This window comes from Helianthus annuus, chromosome 11 (genome assembly GCF_002127325.2).
Source record: "Helianthus annuus cultivar XRQ/B chromosome 11, HanXRQr2.0-SUNRISE, whole genome shotgun sequence".
Lineage (NCBI taxonomy): Eukaryota > Viridiplantae > Streptophyta > Magnoliopsida > Asterales > Asteraceae > Helianthus > Helianthus annuus.
Window position 1 is genome coordinate 177,488,749 of NC_035443.2, and position 23,652 is coordinate 177,512,400.

Below are 23,652 nucleotides of genomic sequence, written 5' to 3' on the forward strand. Positions count from 1 at the left end.
ACGTTATGATTTATTTAGAACGTTTCATTAGAGAAATTACTTATATGGCATAACATGCCTTTTTAAAATTCCATTTATATACAAGTTCACATACCTCACGGGGGATCTCTCAACACTCGGCCGAAGATGTATTTTCGTGAAACACTCGAGAGCGGCATGGAACTTACTCCTACCATATGTTTGTCAAGCAATCAATCCTCCTCCTTTTTAACTCTACATCTTTGTAAGTATCAAGAGTACTTTGGGGAAGGGTTAGGCTTGGGTTAAAGGTAGGTGGTTGGGTTGGTGGTTAGTAGAAAAGGGCGAAAGGCGTAAAAACCGTCGGTTTCGTAAGACTTTTTATTTTTTTGACTTTTTATTTTAATGAAGCAATTTTTCAAACAAAGTTCTTTTTGATAACCTTGTTTGTTTATTTCTTTTGGCTTCATTATCATCATCATTTTTCTTTTTTCTTTTTTTTGATAAGGAAGTCATAAGAAAAACCGAGCTTTGTTACTAAAATAAAGGGTTTAAAATGAAAAAGGGGTTTTGGTGGGAAAAAGGGTGTTTGTTTTTGGTTAAGAAATGAAAAGGTTTAGGATCAAAGGGGTTAACTAGGGGGATTTTGGGTAGGTGGTAAAAAAGAAAAATAATGGTGTTGAAATAAAAAGGGTTAGTCCTAATGCCTCCATCATTTACTTACTTGGGTTTAAGTTGGTAAGGACCGAGAATGTATCGTCATGGCAAGTTCTAGAGTCGTAAGAAACCAAGCGGCTATTCACACAAGAAACGAAAAATGAGCATTTAGTTTAAAGATGTATATTTATATGCTCAATAAAGGCTCAAAAACTCACTTTTTGTGGGAATGGGTTTTTATGTGATCAATTATATATAAACAAATTTTAACTAGATTTGTCATGTCGTTTCATAACTGTCTTATGTTGGTTCTTTTTATCATGACGCTATCGGTTGTAAATTTTTAAAAATATAACCTTTTTAGAACTTGTTATTCCCAAATTAAACCAAGACAAGTAAAAAAAATGAAAAGTTTTTGAAAAAATTTGAGGTGTTTAGCGGTTCCAATAGAGTTTTGTGTAAGGCTTGTAATTAGGACTTGCAAAATTCAAGGTTTTAGCATCCCCCCACACTTAAATTACACATTGTCCTCAATGTGTCCCAAAAATAAGTTTTTCGGTTGATTAAAATGTGTAAAAGTGGGCTAAAAACAAGATTTTATCTTACTAGGTAGCTGAACACGGGGTGGTGTTGGCTGAGCACGGCCCCGTGGTCAGACTACCAGTATCAAATTTAAACAGAAGGCTGGGCACGGGGGCGTGTTCAGTGAGCACGGCCCCGTGTCCAGTTACCTGAACTGGACATTTTTTGCAGAACCTCGGGCACGGGGCGTGTTGGGGTGAGCACGACCCCGTGCTGAACTTGCTGTAATGAAGAAAAATTGTCTGGAGGCTATGTTTTTGTGCATGGGTTGTTGGTTCAAGCTTCCCTTAGTATCCTTCACCATCCCGAGTGTGTTTTATTCCTGAAAATTAAAACTAAACTATAAAATATAAAAGTTAATCTAACTTAAACTAAGGATAGTTCCGCGGAATGCCTCCGTGGTGCGCCACGTTTATAAGGGTCCTTGGCTAGACCCACCTAATCGGGTGGTTCGGGCTCATCTTCAATTAGGGGGTCGTCATTGCCGAATGGATATTTCATTGAACGCTCAAGATCGACACTCTTTTTAAATGCCCCTAATTGAATAGATAGATTGTTGTACTTACGATTTTTCAAAGCTTCGTGGGTTTTTACAAAGGGTCGTCCTAACACTAGAGGAGCGTTATCGAGGATGACAAAGTCGGTTGGGATTACCATTTGATTTGTTTGGACCAATACATCCTCGACTATACCGATTGATTTTATTATTTCCCGATTAGATAGAAAAATGGGTATTTGAAGTGGAGAAAAATCACTAATACTTAATTTTTCGAAAATGTAGTTGGGCATTATGTTAACACAAAGATCTTTATCAGTTGTGACGTTACTAATAAATGAATTTTGAAAAAAACATGGAACCGGTGTAATGTTGATTTCAAAAGGGTCTTCTTTTATTAGTGAAGTTTGATCGTTAGTTAACTTAACGCTTACCGTTTCGTCAATTTTAGTGTTAGTGTTTAACTATTTTAAAAACTTGGCATGAGTGGGTACAAAACAATGATTTTCAAAAGAAGGTGACAAGAGATTAATTTCTTTAAAATTAGACTCTACTTGAATTTTAACGTTGACGGACTCACCTTTTTCATTGTTTAACTCATGTGTCGGCTTTTCACTTATTTGTTCTTCCATTTTTACCTCTTCAACTATTTCTTCGTTATTATTACAAGTTAATTCTTCTCGTGCGCGGGACTCCTCCTCCCTTGCGCGAGACTCTTTTAGATAACGTTCAATAGTTTTAATGTGTCCTAGTATCTTTTCGGTTACTTCGGTGATAGAGAAAGGATCGGGATCCTCAAAGCTTGAATCCGGTTGTTCGATCCTTGGTTCCTCATAGTACTCATATGAAGTAGATAGTTCACACCATTGTTCTTCATTGTAAGTATATGATGGATAAGGGTCGTAATTTTGTTCTTCATAGTACTCATATGAGGTGGGTTATTCACGCCATGGTTCCTCATAATAAGTATATGAAGGTGGTGGCTCATATCTTGGTTCCTCAAAGTATGAGTATGAAGGCTCATACCTTGGTTCATCAAAATATGAGTATGAGGGAGAAGGTTCATACCTTTGGTCTTCATAGGATGTGTATGAAGTCGATAGCTCGTACCTGGGCTCCTCATAATAGTTGTATGAAGTGGATGGTTGAGATGAGTTGTAATATTGAACCGAGTGCGGGTTACCACAACTAGTGCAATAGTCTCTCCTATAATCATCCTCCTCATAGGTGTAGTTGTAGCCTCCTGAGTATTGATCCATAAGAATCACTCAACAGACCACAACAGAGTCTCGGGACCAGAAAACGAAAATAAAGACGGAAACAGAGGCTGAACACGGCCCTGTTTTCAGTGGACACGGCCCTGTGTTCAGTGGACACGGCCCGTGTTTAGGATCTGTATCTGGGCGTTTTAAATTAAAGTTACTGGTTTTGTTGAGCACGGGGGCGTGTTCAGTGAGCACAACCCCGTGTTCAGACTCTGTATCTGGGTGTTTTATGAAAAATATGCAGCACGGCCCCGTGTTCAGGCTACTGTAAATGCAAATTAAACTAAAATGCAGAAAAATGTGCGCGCATTTTGAAAAAGTTTTGAAAAACTGATTAGGCCGTCGATTTTAAGCTTTCTTAAAATCCTTGTGTCCCCGGCAACGGCGCCAAAAACTTGAAGCGTGTCAGTGTATATATGTTTTAGGTGTATATTTTAAGCCCTTTTTACACTTTTTAGCCAAGTTTTAAATTTATAAACACGATATCTACTAACACTAAACACACATATGGGCAAGTACACCCATCGTGGACATAGTCTAGTGTTGGTAAGATACCGAGGTCGTCCAAGGACACAAGAGCTTTTAGTACCGGTTTATCCTCAACGTCTAATCAAATCAAAATGTTAGAAAAAGGTTTTTTAAACTAGGAAAATAAAACTAACTAAAATGTTGAAAAGTAAAATAAAAGTAAAAATAGATAGACAAGATGAATCACTTGGATCCGACTCGTGTGTAGTGTAACCTTTGATTATATTCGTACTTTTGCACTTGTTTAAGAGATTATCTTAGTTATTGTAGTAGGCCCCTCTTTTGAAGGCGACGTTACCCTCAACCCAGTAGTTTGAGTCAGCAAGGATACAATCCTAAAGGGTCGGATTATTGAAAGATAATTAATTAAGTTATTAATGCATAATGTGGTAGGCCCCTCTTTTGAAGGCGACGTTACCCTCGGCTAAGTAGTCTGAGTCAGCAGGGATACAGTCTTAAGTAGCCGGGTTAAAGTTTTAATAGTAGTTTAACTTATGAGGGGATCAAAAAGTTTGGACCCCCGCCATCCAATACCGTTGGGTATTGAAGGAGGTCCTACTAAATTTGACCCAGGTCCTTTGCAGGATCTATACACTAAACAATGGCAAGAATCTTACCAAACCGTTTCCTTAACCCCCGACCAGGTAGCCAACATACCTCCATATAGACCGTGGAGATATGAATGGTGAAAATCTTTTATTTTATATAGACAGTAAAATAATGCCAAGACACCACGGACAAACGATAAGGAAGAATCACCTTCAACATAAGAAACTAGTAATTAAAGTCATTAATACAAAACCAATTAAAAAGTGCAAAAGATTGAAAATAAAAAGTATTACACTAAACACTTGTCTTCACCAAGTGATGTAAGAGACTTAGGCAAACATGGCCTTTGATTGTCAAGAACTCTTACGATCAATCTTGGATCCCGAGATGACTCACACACTCTATGATGGACAATGGATGATGGTGTTGTGATGGTGGTGGGTGGTGGGTGAAGTGTGAGAGAGGTGGTGTGCCAAGGGATGCCTTTGAAGTGAACCAAGCACCCCTATTTATAGCCTGTATAGAAGCCTGGACACGGCCCCGTGTCCACCTTTTTCTCTTCCTTCATTAATTGCAGTTTGTCTGCATTAGTTGACCACGCCCCCATGTCCGCTGAGCACGACCCCGTGTGCATAAGCATATCTGTACTATCAAGATTTGCCTGGATTCTTCGAATCTTATAGTTGACCACGGCCCCGTGTCCGTTGAGCACGGCCCCGTGGTGGGCGATGGAAGCTTCCACAACTTTGTCTTTTCTGCAAACACCTGAACACGCCCCCATGTCCGCTGGGCACGGGGCTGTGTCCACTGGGCACGAGGCCGTGTCCGCTGGGCATGCCCCGTGTTGAGCTAGGCACAGCCCCATGCTCAGCTTTCTTCTTGCTTTTGCTTTGGGAGATGCTGTCGAGGGGTCAGGCATGCCACGTTTCTTCCCTTTCTTTGTATTTATGTTGGTTTTGGCTGTATATTTGTTCCTTTTGTTCATTTAAGCTCATTTAACCCTGAAAATACAAAAGGAAGACAAAAGCACACTTTTTCCAAAATTAGTACTAAAAAAGGGTTAGTTTTATGCCTCATTTGATGTAATTTATATGGTGCATTTTACACACATAAAAACCCTCCCAGGGTGAGACTTTCAGCATGATACGATCACCTACAGCGATCTTCCAGCGTTTCTTAAGCTTATCAGCTTTCCTGACGGTCGCGCGTTGCCGCCAAACGACTCTCGATCCAAACAATCTCCTCAGAAGTTTCGTGTACCAGTCCTGGACCTGTGATTAGACTGAATACTGGATTAACAGCTGTCGTAGTAGAGGTTTCGAACCTTTACTCAAGTCGACCACACATGCTCACAGCATGTCTTCGAGTGTCTGGATCATTCATTCATTCTGACCGTCTGTCCAACGGCGATAAGCAATGCTCTGGTCCAGACGTGAGTCAAGGGTGTTGTGTATTGCCTGACATAAATCATGTATAGATCAAAATTAGAGGTAACAAGAGTTGATACCCCGTGCCTAGAAACCGCCCTTCACAGGTAATTACTCACAGTATACGAAGACTTGTCAATTTTCCCTGATTGCAAGGGAGTGTATCAGTTACATGAGACAATCAGTGATCACTCAGGTGATATCGTTTTCATTTAGAGTTTTAGGAAAGCCGGTGACAAAATCCATGGCAGTCTGCTCCATTTTCCAATGGGTGTCTCTGGTTGCTGACACAAACCAGAAGGTTTCGGATATCCCACCTTGACTTTCGCATGTGTCAAACATTGTTAGGTGGGCCTTCATGCCTGGTTACCTGTACCAGATTTATAGATTCTAATATCCTCTGTCAAAATCCAGACGACTAGAATATCAAGGCTGGTGTGCTTCGCTCAATACAAGTTCCCTAGGATTGTTGTATAGTGAGGTCCACATTCGCTCCAGGAAGTAGTGAATGTCGTTCGATTTTTTTTAGCTACATATTGTTTTTCCACGCCCCGCACGGATTCAGCTGGGAGGTCCTCGTCCTTCAACGCTTCAGTTTGAGCAGAACAGATCTGATCAAGTAGTTTAGAGTCGAGGGTGTGCTACAAGGCTCATTCGTGTTTAAGTTCCATAGTCGTAATCGTTCGAGAGTTCCATCCAGCGACGCCGTCGTATGTTTAACTCTCGCTGTTCGAGATATGCTGAGGGTCCTTATGATCGGTCTATATAACGCCCTTGGTACCGTCCAAGGAATACCTCCAAATTCTAAATCTAGAGGCCATGGCTTCCACCCCAGGTTGTGAGTCGTGCAATTCTTCTTGTTAATCCACTACGTAAGCAATCACCCTCTCGTGTTGCATTGGTGTGTAACCGAGTCTCCGATTCGGACCTCCATGGTATACCACCAGATCACCTGTACCCTCGGGTAAAGACGATGCCCAGTGCATTGTAGAGTTGGATTTTAAAAGCTGAAAAGACGTTCACCTGTTTTGTCTCCCATGAATACACAGCACCCCGCTGTGCTAAAGTGGTTAAAGCTGCACAATCTTCAAAAATCCCGCGATGAATCTGCGATAGTATCTAGCGAAACCAAGGAATTCCTGTATCCCTGAAGGAATCTTTGGTGTCGTTCAGTTTCTAACAAAATGGGTCTTAGCGAGATCCACGTGTATTCCCACTTCGTTGATTACACGACCAAAAATGTACCTCTCGAGTCTAGAAGTTACATTTAACAAGACTTCGCGTGAAGTGGCCCCTCCCTCAAGAGCTCTAAGTTAAGTTACAAATGCCGCCCATGATGTTCCTTTCTCCTGGAAATGATTCAAAGCGTCCTCAATAAACACGGATGATCCATGCGATCCATAAAGCTGCTGGTGTGTTGATTAACCCAAGGGTCGCGGAATACAAAGTCGTAATGACCGTACAACGTTCAATATACCGCTTTAGGAACATTCTCCCCTTGGACTTCCATCTGATGATAGTTCGTTCGTTAGTCAACCCTTGGATAGAAGTTTGACCCTCGCAACTGGTCAACAGGTTGTCAATACATGGTCGAGACAAATGGTTCTTGATTGTTGCCTTGCTGAGTTCTCGATAATCAGTACACATGTCCAACGATAAGGCTTATCTTCACGGATATAATTGGGGCTCCTCAGAGCAAAAACTAGGTCCGACAAAACTCTTGTCCAACAGTTCCTATAGTTGATTTGACAGTTCTTGCAACCCTCTTGGTGCAAGACGGTAAGGAGTATGAGAAATCAAGGTTGCCTCTGGCGTGAGATCAAACTGAGACTCTACCTAACAGTTGTGGAAGTAAACCTGAAAGTTCTTCAAGTAGCACTTTGGAAGGAACCACGAACAATTGGTGGATCCTCGATCTTCTTCTCCTTACTCTTATAATCGGTAACGAGCGCTAACATAGCGGGGTAATCCCTACGTAGGCACTTCTGGGCTTTCATGGCTGAAATGGCGCTAACCTTTGCACCACTCTGATGCTTTAGAACAGATAACGATTCTCCTCTAGAGAGAGATACGCAAAATTTTCTTCTCACAGGGTATATCTGCGCGATATCTGAATAACCAATCCACACCGACTACTGCATCGGAACTATCAAGGATAGCAGAAGGAAGGTCGATGTCGAGCACTTGTCCCACAAGGTCGAGTTTGCATCCCAACGAACATATGAGGCTTCAATTAATTTGCCATCAGCCGATTCCACAACAAGTTAGGTTTCAATAAGTATCAGGGTTGAACAGAACAGGGACGAGACGATTCGTTACCAAGAATGTGTAGGCCACCCTGCTGCTATAATCCTGGTGTCGCCCATGCCAATCCTAAATGCCCCTCCACGAGCATCATCTCCGGTGTTATTGTTTTCGTTACGAGAATTTCCAGTACTGCCATCGTTTCGCTTGGTTGTTGTCGTCTTGATTTAACGACGGCCGATCCATGTCGTAGGCACCTCCGTTTCCATACTGTAGACTACGATTACGAGTTCCTTGATGTTGCCGTGACTCTTGCCTCTAATGTCGTTGCTTGAAATGAGGCCCTACAATCTTTCACCAACAAGGTCCATCTTGTCACATTCCGTGTCACGTCCTAAGGCGCCACTCATTGTGCTGTCAGTTACACGTCCCACACTATAGTCCATTGTTATGGCTTATGTCCCGATTGAGTCATAAGAGTTGACTCCCATAAGTCACTAACTAGGGTTAAGGATCCGATCGAAGTCTATTTGCTGGTGTTCATTGCCAGTAGTCAGGGTCGTCCTAATGCTGAGGTCAGTAAAGTACTACGCTCATCCCCTTGTCCATCGATCTTTCAAGTTGATTGAGTAATACATGGTATGTTGCGAGAGTGCTGCAGAAGTGATTGCACCTCAGGGTCTAAGACGTCAATACATTGAGTTCCAGCAAACGAAGAGGGGTGAGAAAGGTATAGACCAATCATTCGACGCTACGACATCCAACTCAGGGACGTTCGTACTAGCACCTAACATTCTACACAATCCGCTAGGCGCTCAGATGGGTGTTTAGGTGATACTCGATAGCATCGAGATTCGTAAGGATTCAGAGAGGAGTGAAGAGATCACGTTCGTGTAGGAGACAATCACTGCTAGGACCCCTATAGGTTTGTTATGTTTCTCATTGATCGAATAACGGAACAGAACCCCTTTTTCACTTGTTGAGCCTTACTAGGACTCGCATGCACCCCACATTATTATTATGTGTGCACCCACAATAATATTGTGATTTGCATGCTCATCTCAGTTCCTCCTAACTCATGTCAAATGGTTCTTCAAACTCAGACGTCAAACAGAGGTTATCAAAAGGATAAGATCACAGAAACCTAAGGACTACGACATTCTAAAAACGCATTGTACTGTAAACAAGCAATCCATGTAATTACGTTATAGCGACGAGTGTGTATCCTTATGTTTCAACATAAACAAGTGTACACTAATCATGTAATGTATACCACAGGTGAAAAGACGAACCTTGCAATCTGGAGCTAAGTGTCATGGTCGTATTCACGTATTCAGAACTGTTCGGTTATAGTCTGGTTTTATAAAAACATGTTTAAAACCAAGTTCACTATAACCAGTGGCTCTGATACCAAACTGTCACACCCCCAAAATACCACATGCAGGAATACCGCGGGACGTGTGACGTACTAGGATCTAGCCACTAATCACATTAAACTCATAGCGAGATTTCTAATAAAAACTTTCATTCATTAAGATAAAGTGTTACAAAACATATTTATAACTCGTTGTGTTTAGCGGAAGCATAATACAAGTTTAACTAAAACCCAAGTGTATGAAATCAGCTAGTCTCTTTTGAAGTTTCCATGTTCCTCGACCCATGACCACTCCAGCATCCCAGACAGCAAGTTCCACAACCACACGTATCAATAACCTGCAAGCATGCACACACGTGTATCAGACGACACTGGTGAGTTCATAGTTTTACGAAAACGTTAGTTACCAAATGTTTAGTTCAGTTCATTGATTACAATGTTGATAATACCTCGAATACAAGACGGCTCCAGATTTATTTTGCTCGTTCCCCAATGCTCCTATCAAGCATTGGGCATGACTGGGTCATTAGTTCACACCCGTCCTCTCAGGTACGGGGTGAGGATGCCAAACCTAGATAGCGCTACCAACTAATACCCGTTACCTCTCAGGTAACAAACAAGATGGGACTTAAAGGTGATAGGATGAGTATATTATCCAACATTCCAGATTTTGCCCACAAGACGTATTCCTCTCAGGAATACCCAATTGATTTACCCAAAAACCTATCCCTCTTAGGGATACCCAATGACTGTCCCAACCACCAGGACACATGCTCAAGAGGAATGAACTCACCTTGGATTGCTCGGTATGTTATGTTATATTACCCTTTCCAAGTTGGTCAATCGTACCCTGCCGTGATTTCCAAGAATAATCAGTTTCGTAAACATTTAGATTGCAAACCCGATGCACACATTACACCATTAGCATACCAACAATGCATGTAACATGATACTAATCATAACAGTTAGTTAGGCACCTAACAGCTCATAATCATCACATAACAAGCACTTGATTCTTATACATCAAAAAACCTAGTTACCATCTTGCATACAATGCACATACTCTCGTGATAACTTTAGTCATTCAGTATACGCATTGGTTCGTAAAACAGCTTCATAATTAAAATCAACATCATAGTATGCATGTCATAAAGTTAATCACATTATATGATTACACTAACTATTTGGGTCACCTACACAACTTGCATCACCAACATCACTTAACTACTTAATATGGTACTCATAACAAAGCTCGGCCCAGCTGGGTTCGACCCAACTAAATTATGCGGCCCGGTTCCCTTTGTGTGACCCGTTTCTTATCCGTTGCCAATAACCAATAATGGTTTCTAGGATATGCGGCCCAACACAAATGCAAGGCCCCTACAAAGTGTGCGATCCATCCAGTTGTTCGGTTCATAGTGACACTTCGGCCCATATTCAGTACGTGGCCCAATGTATTATGTGACTAAATGTTAGTCACGTGGCCCATAAATGTGGTTTAGTCCAACGAAATGTGCAACCACCTTGAAGGTGTGCGGTCCGAGTCAGTGGATGTGGCCCAATATAAAGTGGCCCAGTATAGATGTGCAACTAGTTTATGATTGTGCAATCCAAATGTAACAGGCCCAATATAAACAAAACTTGTGCGATTACCATAACAGTGTGTGACTAATCAATTCAACCTTTTGTTTCCTTAACATTTATTTACCATAATTAACATTGTTCTGTTTTGTTACGCAATCAACAACAACCAGTTACCCAATTCCAATCAAACAGTTACAACCTCAAATCCTATGAATCTTGATCATTCAACATGATTCCAATGAATCATCATTCAATAGTTTTATCACATGAACCTTAATTATAACCGAACCATGATCAAGAATTAACTTATGTCCATTATCATCTAAATTAATGTCCCAAATTAATCAGATATCATAATCATCACCAATAATTGTTTGTCAATAGGAAGCCCCTAATCCATGAGCTAAGCGATACTATCAATCACTAAATTCATCATACAACCCTCAAGTCTTTATGTATGCCATACAGCACAATCAATCCACACAACATCATAACCCTTCCTAATCAGATCAATCAATTTACTAGCATACGAGTTTATATTAATCTTTTTATCATAATTCTCATTATTACAAGATTCTTCTAACACAAACATCATTCATACGAAATCTACGTTCACTCACCCAAACCAATAACAAGTTTACACATAAACAAGGATGGTCACTCGAAGTTAAACAAGACAGATCCACTAACCTTTAGATGATGGTGTCGTGTGTTAGAATAGTGCCAAACGATGCCTAAGACTCGATCGAAAGAGTGGCTGCCGTTAGTTGTTTGGTGAGAGTTTAGGGTTTGTAATATTTTTGCAAAGAGGTTGTGTGCCCCTTACCATGCATTCACGCATACAAAAATAAGAGGGGGATGGGCTAGGATCGGTTGGGCTTAGGGGAAACTGGGCCGAGAGTTAGAAGGACTCAAGTGTAATGTGTGTTTTACACTTGTGCGACCCAAGTGTTTGTAAACGATTTGGGCCGTAAAACCAATCACTGTGCGGACCAACCCATGTGTTTGATGCGTTTAACACTAATAAGCTTGTAACTTTACACGTAACCCACTAGTAACGATGACCTTTTAAGACACAAGGAACATGTTGATACAAATTAAGAGAATCGTGGAATAAGATAATACTAACCTTGAGAGCTCGGGTTGTCACATTTTACCCCTCCTGGTAGTTCTAAGGTTCCTAGTATCTACAAAAATGGCCTGCATCAAACTTAGCCACAAAGCAAAAAGATCTTGTGGCTGAGAATATTTCTCACCGTTTTCACACTTTAAGGCGTTTTCTCCGGATCCTCTTGTTTCTGTATATATATATATATATATATATATATATATATATATATATATATATATATATATATATATATATATATATATATATATGTAGGGGAAGGTTCAAATGAAAACCACTAGTTATCGCGAAAATTCGAAAACTAACTAAAAAAGCCTGAAAAACATACCAAAATATCTTTTTTTTGCATACTAATTTTTGCTATTTAAATTATATAAAAAAATTTAAAAAAAAAACTTGTAGTGCACATGTGTAATATTACACATGTGTATGTGTACTACACATGTGAATTATTACACATGTGCACTGCAAAAATATTTTTTTTTTTTTGAAAATGTTAATATGTAATTTAACTATATGACAGATAATCTTGTAGTAGTTTAGCGGTAAGTATTTCATTTTTGGCTATAGAGATATAGGTTACAAATCACAACAATCACACTTTTGAATTTTTGCATGTTTTTTTATCCTTTTCAAATTGGACAGACCTTGTAGGCCCAAAAAAAGTCCAGTTTTATTTAGTGGTCCAATACTATAAATAAGAAGTTATCAAACCCTACTCAATGCACAATCATAAAACCTAATTCTCTTCTTGCGGCTGCCGTTGTCAACAACCCTAATTGGTAACTTCATTGCCAATGTTAGGAAAACAAGCGAGGTCATCTCAAGTAAGCATTTTAATCTTTGTTTCGTTACTTCTATTTTCTTCTATTTTTGTTTTGAGTTATTATTGTGGCGAGAACTTTGTTTTAATTTTATCGTCGTTATTGATTTTGTTAGGAATGTAGCATGCTTACATGTTATCGTTTTCATCGTGTAGGGTGTAGGGTGTAGGGATCTGAAGAACATATATCAATCCTTCATAACATGTTGATTGCTTATAGGATTATCTTGGTTGCACATGGTTATGTTAAACATTTACGATTTTAAAATTTAAATTCAATCTTAGACTAGGGGTTAGTTGTTAGTTCGTCTATACTCAATCTGGGTTCTTGTTTGATACATGCAGTTTTATGATTTGTTATAAAGATTTTCAAACTCATATTTTCAAGTATTACTTTGTATGTAATGAAATTTATGGTATATGATTTTTCTTTGCATCAAATGTTCAGCTAAAGATTATTGCATATAAATTGTTTTCCTTTTTTTACAAGGATTATAGAAACTAAGTAGTATTCTTACTATATATGTTATTGTCATATGTGAAATTGTAGTTAAATTGTGTGTTTAAATATTCAAATGTTGCCTTTTGGTATTAGATCATCAATTAAGAGTTGAAACTTTATCCTTGATGGATGAGAATATATACCACGTTAAAACTTTTTCACATGTTTAAATGTTTTATCCTATTTCTTAATATTTTATCATTATTATCTATTGTTTTGTTTGACCTACTTCACTAAGGGTGTAAAATTTTACTTCGCTTTTGGTCTAAAAAAATGTGTGAGCCGCCTCTACATCTACCTGAACCATAGCTATAAATATTTCATTTTTCTTTTTACTTTTTTGTCATCTATATCTATCTATATTATATAATAAAAGAGGACCATACTACTATTTTTTTTGTTTCTTTGCCTCTCTCTCTCCTAATTAATTACGGATGCTTATTTTTTAATCATAAATAGTTATTATATCATTAAACACAAATGAATTCAATATGAATTTAATTATTAGTTAAAAAACATATATTTTTTACTTAAAAGGTATTATGTTGGTTAAAATATTTAAAAAACCCTAATGTTGTTTTTTTTAATGACGTGGACGCTGACTGGGCAATGACATGGCATATATATGATATCCTTTTTAAACCCCTTTACCTTCTTAGCCCAAAATTAAATAACAAAACCCTAAATATCATTGTCTTCATCATCTACAGGGAAATCAAAACACAAAAGGGGCAAAATGGATGAGTTCTTCTTCATCAACAACATCCGTTCAAAAAGAAGCCCACACAATGTTGTACTTCTACTTTGTTCTTCTCTTGAAAAAAGGATGTCGCCGTTACATTTGTGACACGAGTTCCCACCACTCAAATTGTCTTGACCAGTTTGATAAGTCAAATATAAATAAAGGGAGAGAACAAACTAAGCTTGTTTGCCTTTTATGTTGAGATCAACGGGTGGACTATAGTCAACCTTGCACGCCAATTCATGAACTCCAAACCAAGAAATTGCTCACTTGGTACCTGAGATTTTGTTGGAAATTATTCTCAATTAAGAAGATTGGAGCAATGTAGACCCTAAACGTGAACTTGAGTGGAGAAGTTTGGAAGAAGATATAGACATGCTCAGCATGTAGTTTGATGACGATGATGCTGCTTAATTCATGGATGGTGTATCTGATCTCGCTAGCCCGATTGATTACGAGATCTTTTTTGGTACTTTAGAATCAAATCTTGCATTTTTTTATTTGAATCTGATTTAGACGACACTAGTCTATTTTTGGATGATTGAGATAACATATTTACTGTGTATTTCCTTATGGATGGTGTGTCTGATCTCGCTAGCCCGACTTGGGATTTGATTACGAGATCTTTTCTGGTACTTTAGAATCACATCTTGAGTTTTTTTTTTGAATCTGATTTAGACGAGACTAGTCTATTTTTGGATGATTGACATAACATATTTGACTACGTGTTTCCTTATATAACTCAGTAGGTTAGAATCCCCGTGCGGGTTGAAAAAATTGTAAAAAATGTAATGTTATATACCGAGTATTAAAAAATGAAATTATGTATTAAAAAAACTTGTGTATTTCACGGGTTGAATAAAATACATTGTTATCTATTAGCCTATATGGTTGTCAAGATATATCTTTACAAAAATGAAATTTGGCATTTATAAATCATGTTACATTAACTTTTAAAACATTTTTTTCTACTATGTGTTAACTTTTTTTTGTAGGTGATTAGTGTTAATTAAACTAAATAACTATTAGAAATATATAGAAATGAAATTTGGTGTGGCATTTATAAATTATGTTACGTTAATTTTTAAAACATTTTTTATACTATGTATTAACTTTTTTCTGTAGCAGATTAATGTTAATTTAACTAAATTACAATTAAGCATTGGGGTATACATTAACCCTCCTTAACTTCACCTAAGTGCCATATCACCTATTTTTCCCCATTTCACTATGTCTTAATTCAAGGAAATGGTTTAATCCCACTAACTTTATCTAACCCTATTTTTAGTGGTTTTTGTTTTAAAAAAAAATAAAAGAATAGTAAATAACCCATTTAATACCACTTAACAATAGGAGGGAGTGGTTTCCAATGTCAGTTAAAATGTCATATCACACCATTAACGCCCCAAATGTTAGAGTACACTCCATGGCCTTATAAATATTGATACATATTAAAATTAAGGGCTAAAATCCGGATGTTTTAGTGCCACCTATATTTTATTAAATGACATATTTTATCATTCAAACCATCTAACCACTGAAAATTTTAAGAGATAACCCAGAGAAAATCAATTAGTGTCATTATTCTTTCATTTTTATAATATTTTAACAAACATAACTTTGAATTTGGTGATATTTAGAGATTTAAATACAAGTTTTTAATCAACAAAATAACTTTATTAAGAGATTTTATAATTATTTTCATATTAAATTCACTTGTTAATGAAAATATAACAAATATCAATAATTAAATAATAGTAATTCATAATTAAGCATGAGAGAGAGATGCGAAAAAACAAAAATGTAAATGACTTACAATTGTGACAAGTGTCTCTCATCATTTTCTTTTATTATATCATACTAGTGGGAAGGTCCGCGTGTTGCAGCGGGTGTCCCGACTAATATCAGATTCAATTATGTCTATTACGAACCACAACTGATATTCAATACATGAATTTATGTAAGTTTCATATATTTTCTATTGTGTACCTCAACAACGGCATCAAAGGAAGATAAAAGAATTTGAACTTTTACGCATCCATTTTCATCGTAAAATTCTAAATCTCTACTACATCAACTTACGTTGAAAGTCAACTAAAGTCTACTAAGATAAAGAATGAACAGACAGATTTGATAAGATCCTCAAAATGTTTCAACTCTTTAACACAGTCTGAAACTCTCAAATTGATTCGATAAATAAGGTTTAGATCTCAAGCACACTGACATCCATCGAATTGATATTGACCTCAACTACATATAGAATACTTCTGATTAAGCAAAAATAAAGCATAAAAACCCACATATGAATTAAATATTAGAATATCATTAAATAGAAATATAAAGCAGTTCAACAAAAATGAATGTCACCCCCAAATGTCAACCAGAACATAAAAATAACCTACAAAAGTTGAAGACAACCATAATCCAAATTGCAGATACTTTGAAAACATATTGTAGACAAAAAAAACATATCACAGCCTCCTTCCTCTTCTCCCACTCTTTCGACGAGTGCTATCTGTTGGAATTGGTGTCACGTCCTCTGTCATCATCAAAACATACAACTTACTTATCAACTGCTCCTTAAACATAAAGAAAAGTTCTTCAAAGAGCAAAAATAACAAATACAAAAATTCGTATATAAACAAAATAAAGAATATAAGCATACCAATGTGACCAATCTTCATGCCAGAACGGGCAAGAGCTCTGAGGGCAAACTGTGCACCTGGACCGGGTGTCTTTGTTTTGTTACCTCCAATTGCCCATAGTTTTTTGTGGAGGGCATTGATTCCAAGCTCCAGTTGTTACAACAGAAATTTGTTAGTTGTAATGTATCAAACAAAAACAAACTGCTATGATTACCACATAGCAAGACACTAAAAGAAACAAGTAAAAACCTTGCATCTTGTTGAAACATCTTGTGCAGCAAGCATAGCTGCTTATGGAGACGACTCATCTCTATCAGCCTTTACCTTCATTCCACCTAATGAAAAAATAAAAGGATAGTAGATAAATATTATGATATAAAAACTATAAACACTCAATAGCATTTGAATTACAGTAAATATCTTGTGGAAAAAATATTAAAACTACAAATTACTAACCACTTTCGAAAAAAAAATCTGTTGAGAAAAACCCTAGACAAATAAACTTAATTCATGTTCTCTTTAAACCAAACACTCAATAGCATTTGAATTACAATAAATATCTTGTGGAAAAAATATTAAAAGTACAAATTACTAACCACTTTCGAAAAAAATATGTTGAGAAAAAAGCCTAGACAAATAAACTTAATTCATGTTCTCTTTGCAATGGATCAGAAAAAGAAAAACAATGTGCATATAATTATATCTCCCAGTATGAACAAAATAAAACATTGCTCACAAAAAAAAATTGAACATACAACACATGTTCCTAGCGGAATATATATTATATACACATGAGTGTTTTTAGCATTTACTTAAGAGTTTTAACTTCAATATCAGTTACGGCTTTTGGTTTGTATATAGATTAGTGCAAGGCTAAACCCCTCAAATTCTAATAGTTAATTTCCTCATCAATTCAATTCAATAAATGATGGCCTTGATGATTATTACTTATTACAACCCATAACTTTTTGAATTATTTTTATTTAAAAAGGTGCCAAAATCCCTAAAATGCCCCTAAAGTGTCTTAAATTTTTTGGACAATGTGCAAGTTTACCCTCTCTAAAATAGCTTGGCTCTCTTGTACATGTTGCTTCAAAATATGTGCAGAATATGTACAGAATATGTACAGAATGTAAAATTACTATAAGGATAGAAAACCTATTTATAGTCCATATAAATCTATTTATTATATTTATACATACTATTAAATCATGAAAATCTCATATGTTGCATGTCTAACATTTAATTTAATCAGTTAATTTATTTAATTATTATAAAAGTTTTATTTAATTTCTTAATTTAATTCAATTATGGAAGACATAAGTGGGCATGGATTCCATGGATGAAACGTCTAGATTGCCCTCAAAGTGTCTTAAAACTTTGGAGAATGTTCAAGTTTTCCCCCTCTAAAATGGCTTGCTTCATGGTACATGATGCTACAAGATTTGTACCTAGGCAAAATTACGAAAAGGATAGAAAACCTAGTTCTCTTAATATAGTATATAGATAAATATAGATATATATTTTTAGTGTAAAATTCTAATGAGTAACTACGCTTTTAATTAGTCCATGTCATTTGTGTCATAATACAAATTCATTCTTATTACAATTTTAACGGATTCAATATAAATGACACTGTTTACTTTCAGAAAAAGTCCCTACACTCACAAAGATAGCTTTTTATCTTAAAAAATATTTCAAAAGTCAAATTTTCGATTTTATGTTATATGAACTTCCCGAATATATGCTACACGGTAGGTGATGATTCCATATGAAACTAGTTGTAAGGCCTCGTAATCCAAGATCTCACTCAGCTAAAGCAACCAATAGGTGTGCGGAATCCACCTGATGATCAACCACTGCAGATGAAACACTAGTATTCAAGGATTTGAGAGAGAAATCAAGAATACACTAAGTATTCTTGATGAAGAAGATGAATATGAATGACGTCACTCACACAAAGCAGCCGCTAGACAAAACATACACAATGATTAGGGTTAGGTGCACAGAAATTCACACAGAATTGTTGCCTTGTCTATTCCACATTAAAGTATATATACAAGGCAAAGCCCGGACTTTCAAGACTAACTAGAAAGCCCGGACAAAACAAATAGCACAAAGCTCAGACCTTTTGACCTAGACAAAACTCAGACAAAAGGTCTACATAAACAAACTCTGACCTTAGTCCTATACGAAAAGGTCTGACTAAAGAAACCATCCCAAAACTTGGACAAAATGTCCCTAGGATAAACTTGGGACTATCTTTTACAAATGTACAATAAAGACCCTATAACTTGGAAGACATGCACTTATCAACTAAAGTGCATTAACAAACTCCCCCTTGATCAGTGCATGGTCTTCATTGCTCTTGGGATCTTCATCCTTTCATTGGTAACATGGGCGTCATGCACTTATCACCTAAGGTGCATTAACAAACTCCCCCTTGATCAATGCATGGTCTTCATTGGTCTTGAGATCTTCATCCTTTCTTCTAGAACTGCTTCCTGCCCAGACCTTGTTCTTCACACAGAACTGAACCACCTTGATGAACTGGTCAGCTAGAACACGATCTTCTTCATTGTATTTTAGAGGCAGGCGCCGAAGCTTCTTCAGATGTGCTTCCCTTAAGTTGGCAAGCCAAATCAGATCCAGCACTTTAGCAATCTCAATCGTCACTTTCTTTTCAAAAATCACTGCTTCCCCAGTCTTGAGATGCACGATTCCAAATCTTCCATCTTGAGATGAACGATCCAGATGCACACAGCTTCTCCAAATCTTCCATCTTGAGATGAACGATCCAAACCTGAAACACTTAACCCCGGATTAAGAAACTTGACCCCGGAGACATCGGCCCAAACCTGGATCCCAAAAATAAATTCCAATACCCCAGAATAAACAATTGAAATATTAAACAACCAACATTTAATAACTTATTTAAACAATTTTCACAACCCTAGAGTATTCTTAATAAGATAACTCGCACATAGAAACAAGAAAGCAAAATCTTTTTGTGGTTTTTTTTTTAATTTGAACTAAATTAAATTGGTTAAACCTAAGAACATATTTACACTAATTATCTTTTTGTGAAGTCGGAGCAAAGGAATCATATCGGTTTTACTGTCAGTACCCAACACAAGAACCATAGCATTTTAGCTTTAATCTTTTAGAATGATGTTGACAGTTCAAGACGTTCAACGGTATTGTGGTCCACTTAAGCTTTAGCACGCTTTCGAACACTGTTTTCGAGATATGAAATTAAGTGTATTAATAGCTGACAGTAACCATGTTTACCCACCTCAGAATATATTCCCGTATCAAGGTATGCGCGAGAGATCATCTTACTGGTGAGTATACCATTTATCATCTGTTTTGACGTACAAGCTAATGTGAGATACTCACTTATTTGAATTTCAGATGCAAAGGGCACAGGAGCAAGTCATTTGTGATAGAATCACTTATTGAGGATGAACTTGACTCCCGCATAATTTTGTGGGACATGTGATTGTTTATCACTTATTTGGGTCGAATGCATCAAGTATTAAGGTATTTACACGTATGTATGGTATCATGGAAGATCTAGACTTGCGTCCCCGTTATTTTCCGGTAAAAGAAGCAACAATGATACCCAGATGATAAACAGCATAAAGACCACGTATCTCAGAACCTCGGCAATCTATCAAACGAAATTACGGTACCAAGACCATATATCCGAGAGATGCGCCACACGAGTTACGCAGTTCATTATGTTTATATACCAAAGACAGGTTCTTATTTACGCGTAAAACCTACCGAAGCAACGTATAATGAAGCTGTCACAGTTAACGGTTAATTTTATGCATATAACCATAGTCCTGCACCAGATACGACTAACCGATGTACTATCATTTCCCTTATATCTCAACACGACTTCATTTTAGATTTTTCAAATGTTTTTGTATTTTTCTGAAATTTATCCTACAACTAAGTAAAATATTTTTGGAGTTTTTCAATTTTTCGAAAGCGGTAAGAACTGTACAGAAAAGATAAAATAAAGTTTCTATGCGAGTTTTGAAATCATTTTACTCTGGGTTGATCATGCCAATCATTCGGACCAGATTTTCAAATCTAGCCCGATCGAATGTTTTCGTAAACAGGTCGGCAAGATTATCCAAGGTGTCTACCCTAACCACTTCTATTAAACCCTTCTCAGCACAGTCGCGAATAAAATGATGCCTAACATCTATGTGCTTAGTGCGTGAGTGATTAACTGGATTGTTTGTTACGGAAATGGCAGAGTTGTTATCGACAAGGATAGGAGTTCGAGTAAAATTCAAACCGTAGTCTCTCATTTGCTGCTGAATCCACAAAACCTGAGCACAACAGCTTGAAGCAGCAATGTACTCGGCCTCGCACGTGGATAGAGAAACGGCAACTTGCTTTTTGCATTGCCACGAGACAAGACGATTTCCAAGAAGTTGTGCGCGCCAGAGGTTGACTTTCTGTTCAGTCGGCACCCTCCGAAATCTGCGTCAGCATATGCGATCAAATCCAGACCACCTTCAGCTGGATACCACAATCCAAGCTTAGGCGTCCCTTTCAGATATCTGAAAATACGCTTGATTGCTTTCAAATGAGACTCCTTCGGAGTTGATTGGTACCTAGCACACAAACAAACAGAGAACATAATATCTGGTCGTGAAGCAGTAAGATACATCAGTGAACCTATCAATGCTCGATATAGCGTCGGATCCACTTCAGGATCTTTCACATCATCGGGTGAAAGCTTGAGATTTGTCGGGAGAGGCGTGTCATAGGGTAAGCTATCTTCCAGTCTAAATCTTTTGAGAATCTCGTGGACATACTTTGTCTGATGCACGTACGTCCCGGTTTTTTCTTGACTCACTTGAAGACCTAAAAAGAAGGATAACTCGCCCATCGCGCTCATTTCAAACTTTGACTTCATCACCACTTCGAACTCACGACACAATTCTTCATTTGAAGAACCAAAAATTATGTCATCAACGTAAATTTGCACAATCAGAAAATCTCCCCCTTTCTTCAAAATGAACAGTGTGGAGTCAATCGCACCACGCGAGAACCCATGCTCCAAAAGATGCTTTGACAACGTCTCATACCATGCTCGAGGGGCCTGATGGAGACCATAAAGAGCCTTGTCCAACAGATAGACCTTGTTGTCTAACCCTGGAGCTTCGAAACCCGGTGGTTGGGACACATACACAGTTTCATGCAATTTCCCGTAAAGGAAGGCGCTTTTCACATCCAACTGATAGACTTTGATACGCATGTGTGCAGCAAAGGCTAGAAACAAACGAATAGCTTCCAGTCTTGCCACCGGTGCATAAACTTCAGTATAATCGATCCCTTCCTCCTGATCGAAGCCTTGAACAACCAACCGTGCTTTGTTTCTGACAACGACACCCTTATCGTCTTTCTTGCACTTGAAAACCCATTTCGTGTTGATTGCATGTTGGCCCTTTGGAAGATCGACCAAATTCCACACTTTTAACTTGTCGAACTGAGCTAGCTCTTCTAGCATCGCCTCACACCAAGAATTATCCTTCAGAGCGAGCCATTTGATAGTTCTTCGGCTCTATCTGAGAGATAAAACATTCATGCAGGCTAAGATTGTAGATTTCTTCTTTCTTGATAGCAGAGAACAGACATTGCATCTCTGAAATACTCCTTCGCGTTTGCACTCCCGCGTTTGGATTCCCAATAATATTATCAACAGGATGATGAATATTTGTTCTTGGAACTGGGATTGCCGGAGCTTGAAGATTGTTTCCCAAATTCGATTGAATCTCCCCCTCAGCATTTGCATTACTACTAGAAGCTTCACCATTACCAGAAGACGCTTCAACATTTGGATATGCTGAAAAGTCAACGTATAGATCTCCACTTGTAGTTTGAGCAGCTGCATTGGGGATCTGCTCAGCAACAGCATTATTTACGGTCGAAGAATCAGAGCGACTGGAACATTCGAAGACACATTAGTAGGAATACTTGCTCTCCAGCTCGCATCCACTTCATCTTTGTTCACAAGATGTGTGTATACAACCTCCGAATCTTCTTCTGAAACATCAGGAAGATCAAACGAATCAAACAATTTATCATAATCATAACCACTTTTGGGACCGAATTCGGACGGTGGAGGATCAAAACTCAAAGGAGTTATGTCAAACACGATCTCCACTATTCGCTTCTTGATGTTATAAACGTGTTTGTTTGGAGTTCCATTGGCATAACCCAAAAAGAACCCAATTTCACCAACTTCCCCCATTTTCGGAGTATCTTTGGTGCGTTTGATAACACACTTAATCCCAAAAGGCTGAAAACCAGATAGGTTCGGTTTCCTGTTTTCAAGCAATTCATAACACGTTTTATCTTCTCTTTTGACAGTAAGCACATGATTTAACACATAGCATGCAGTGTTTACTGCCTCGGCCCAGAAGAAAATTGGCAATTTTGATTCAGAAAGCATAGTGCGGGCCGCCTCAATTAGGGTACGATTCTTCCGTTGTGCAACTCCATTCTGTTGAGGAACATATGGAGCGCTGAACTGATGAATTATTCCCATTTCCCGACATAACTCATCCATATAATGATTTTTAAACTCAGTGCCGTTGTCACTTCGGATTTTCTTAATAGGAAGTGAATAATTTTTCTCAAGTTGTTTGAATAAGTCTCTTAAAATACCAGCGGTTTGATCCTTTGTTTTTAAGAAAAATACCCATGAGTAACGTGAGAAATCGTCAGTGACAACTAAGCAATAAGACATCCCACCAATGCTAGCAACATGGATCGGGCCGAAAAGATCCATGTGAAGCAATTCAAGTGGTTTTTTGATTGAGTTAACTGTTTTCGGTTTATGAGGCTTTCGTTTGATTTTTCCTTTTGTAACACCCTGAAAATATTAATGTTACATTTTAAACTAAATATCAGTAGTAAGTTAAGATAAAGGACTAGGAAAGATAACCTAGTTAGTAAGAATCTTAACATAATATGACAAAGTATAATTAAATGCCCTTTTTCTATAGCTCATGTATAATTGAGGGACCAAACTTGTCAAATCTGGAACTTCAATTATTACTAGTAAAATAACACACCAAACACACACCTAAGTGTGTGTTTGATCGACCAGAACGC

General features: G+C 37.6%; 1 protein-coding gene across 1 annotated transcript in view; it reads right to left on the reverse strand.

The window, feature by feature from the left end:
- Positions 1-23,652, reverse strand: part of LOC110888885 (acylamino-acid-releasing enzyme-like) — a 70,494-nt gene that overhangs the window by 10,192 nt on the left and 36,650 nt on the right. The window contains exon 5 of the mRNA XM_022136383.1: positions 13,235-13,240. Within this exon, the coding sequence (XP_021992075.1) occupies positions 13,235-13,240 (6 nt within the window). The remainder of the gene's footprint in view (positions 1-13,234; positions 13,241-23,652) is intronic.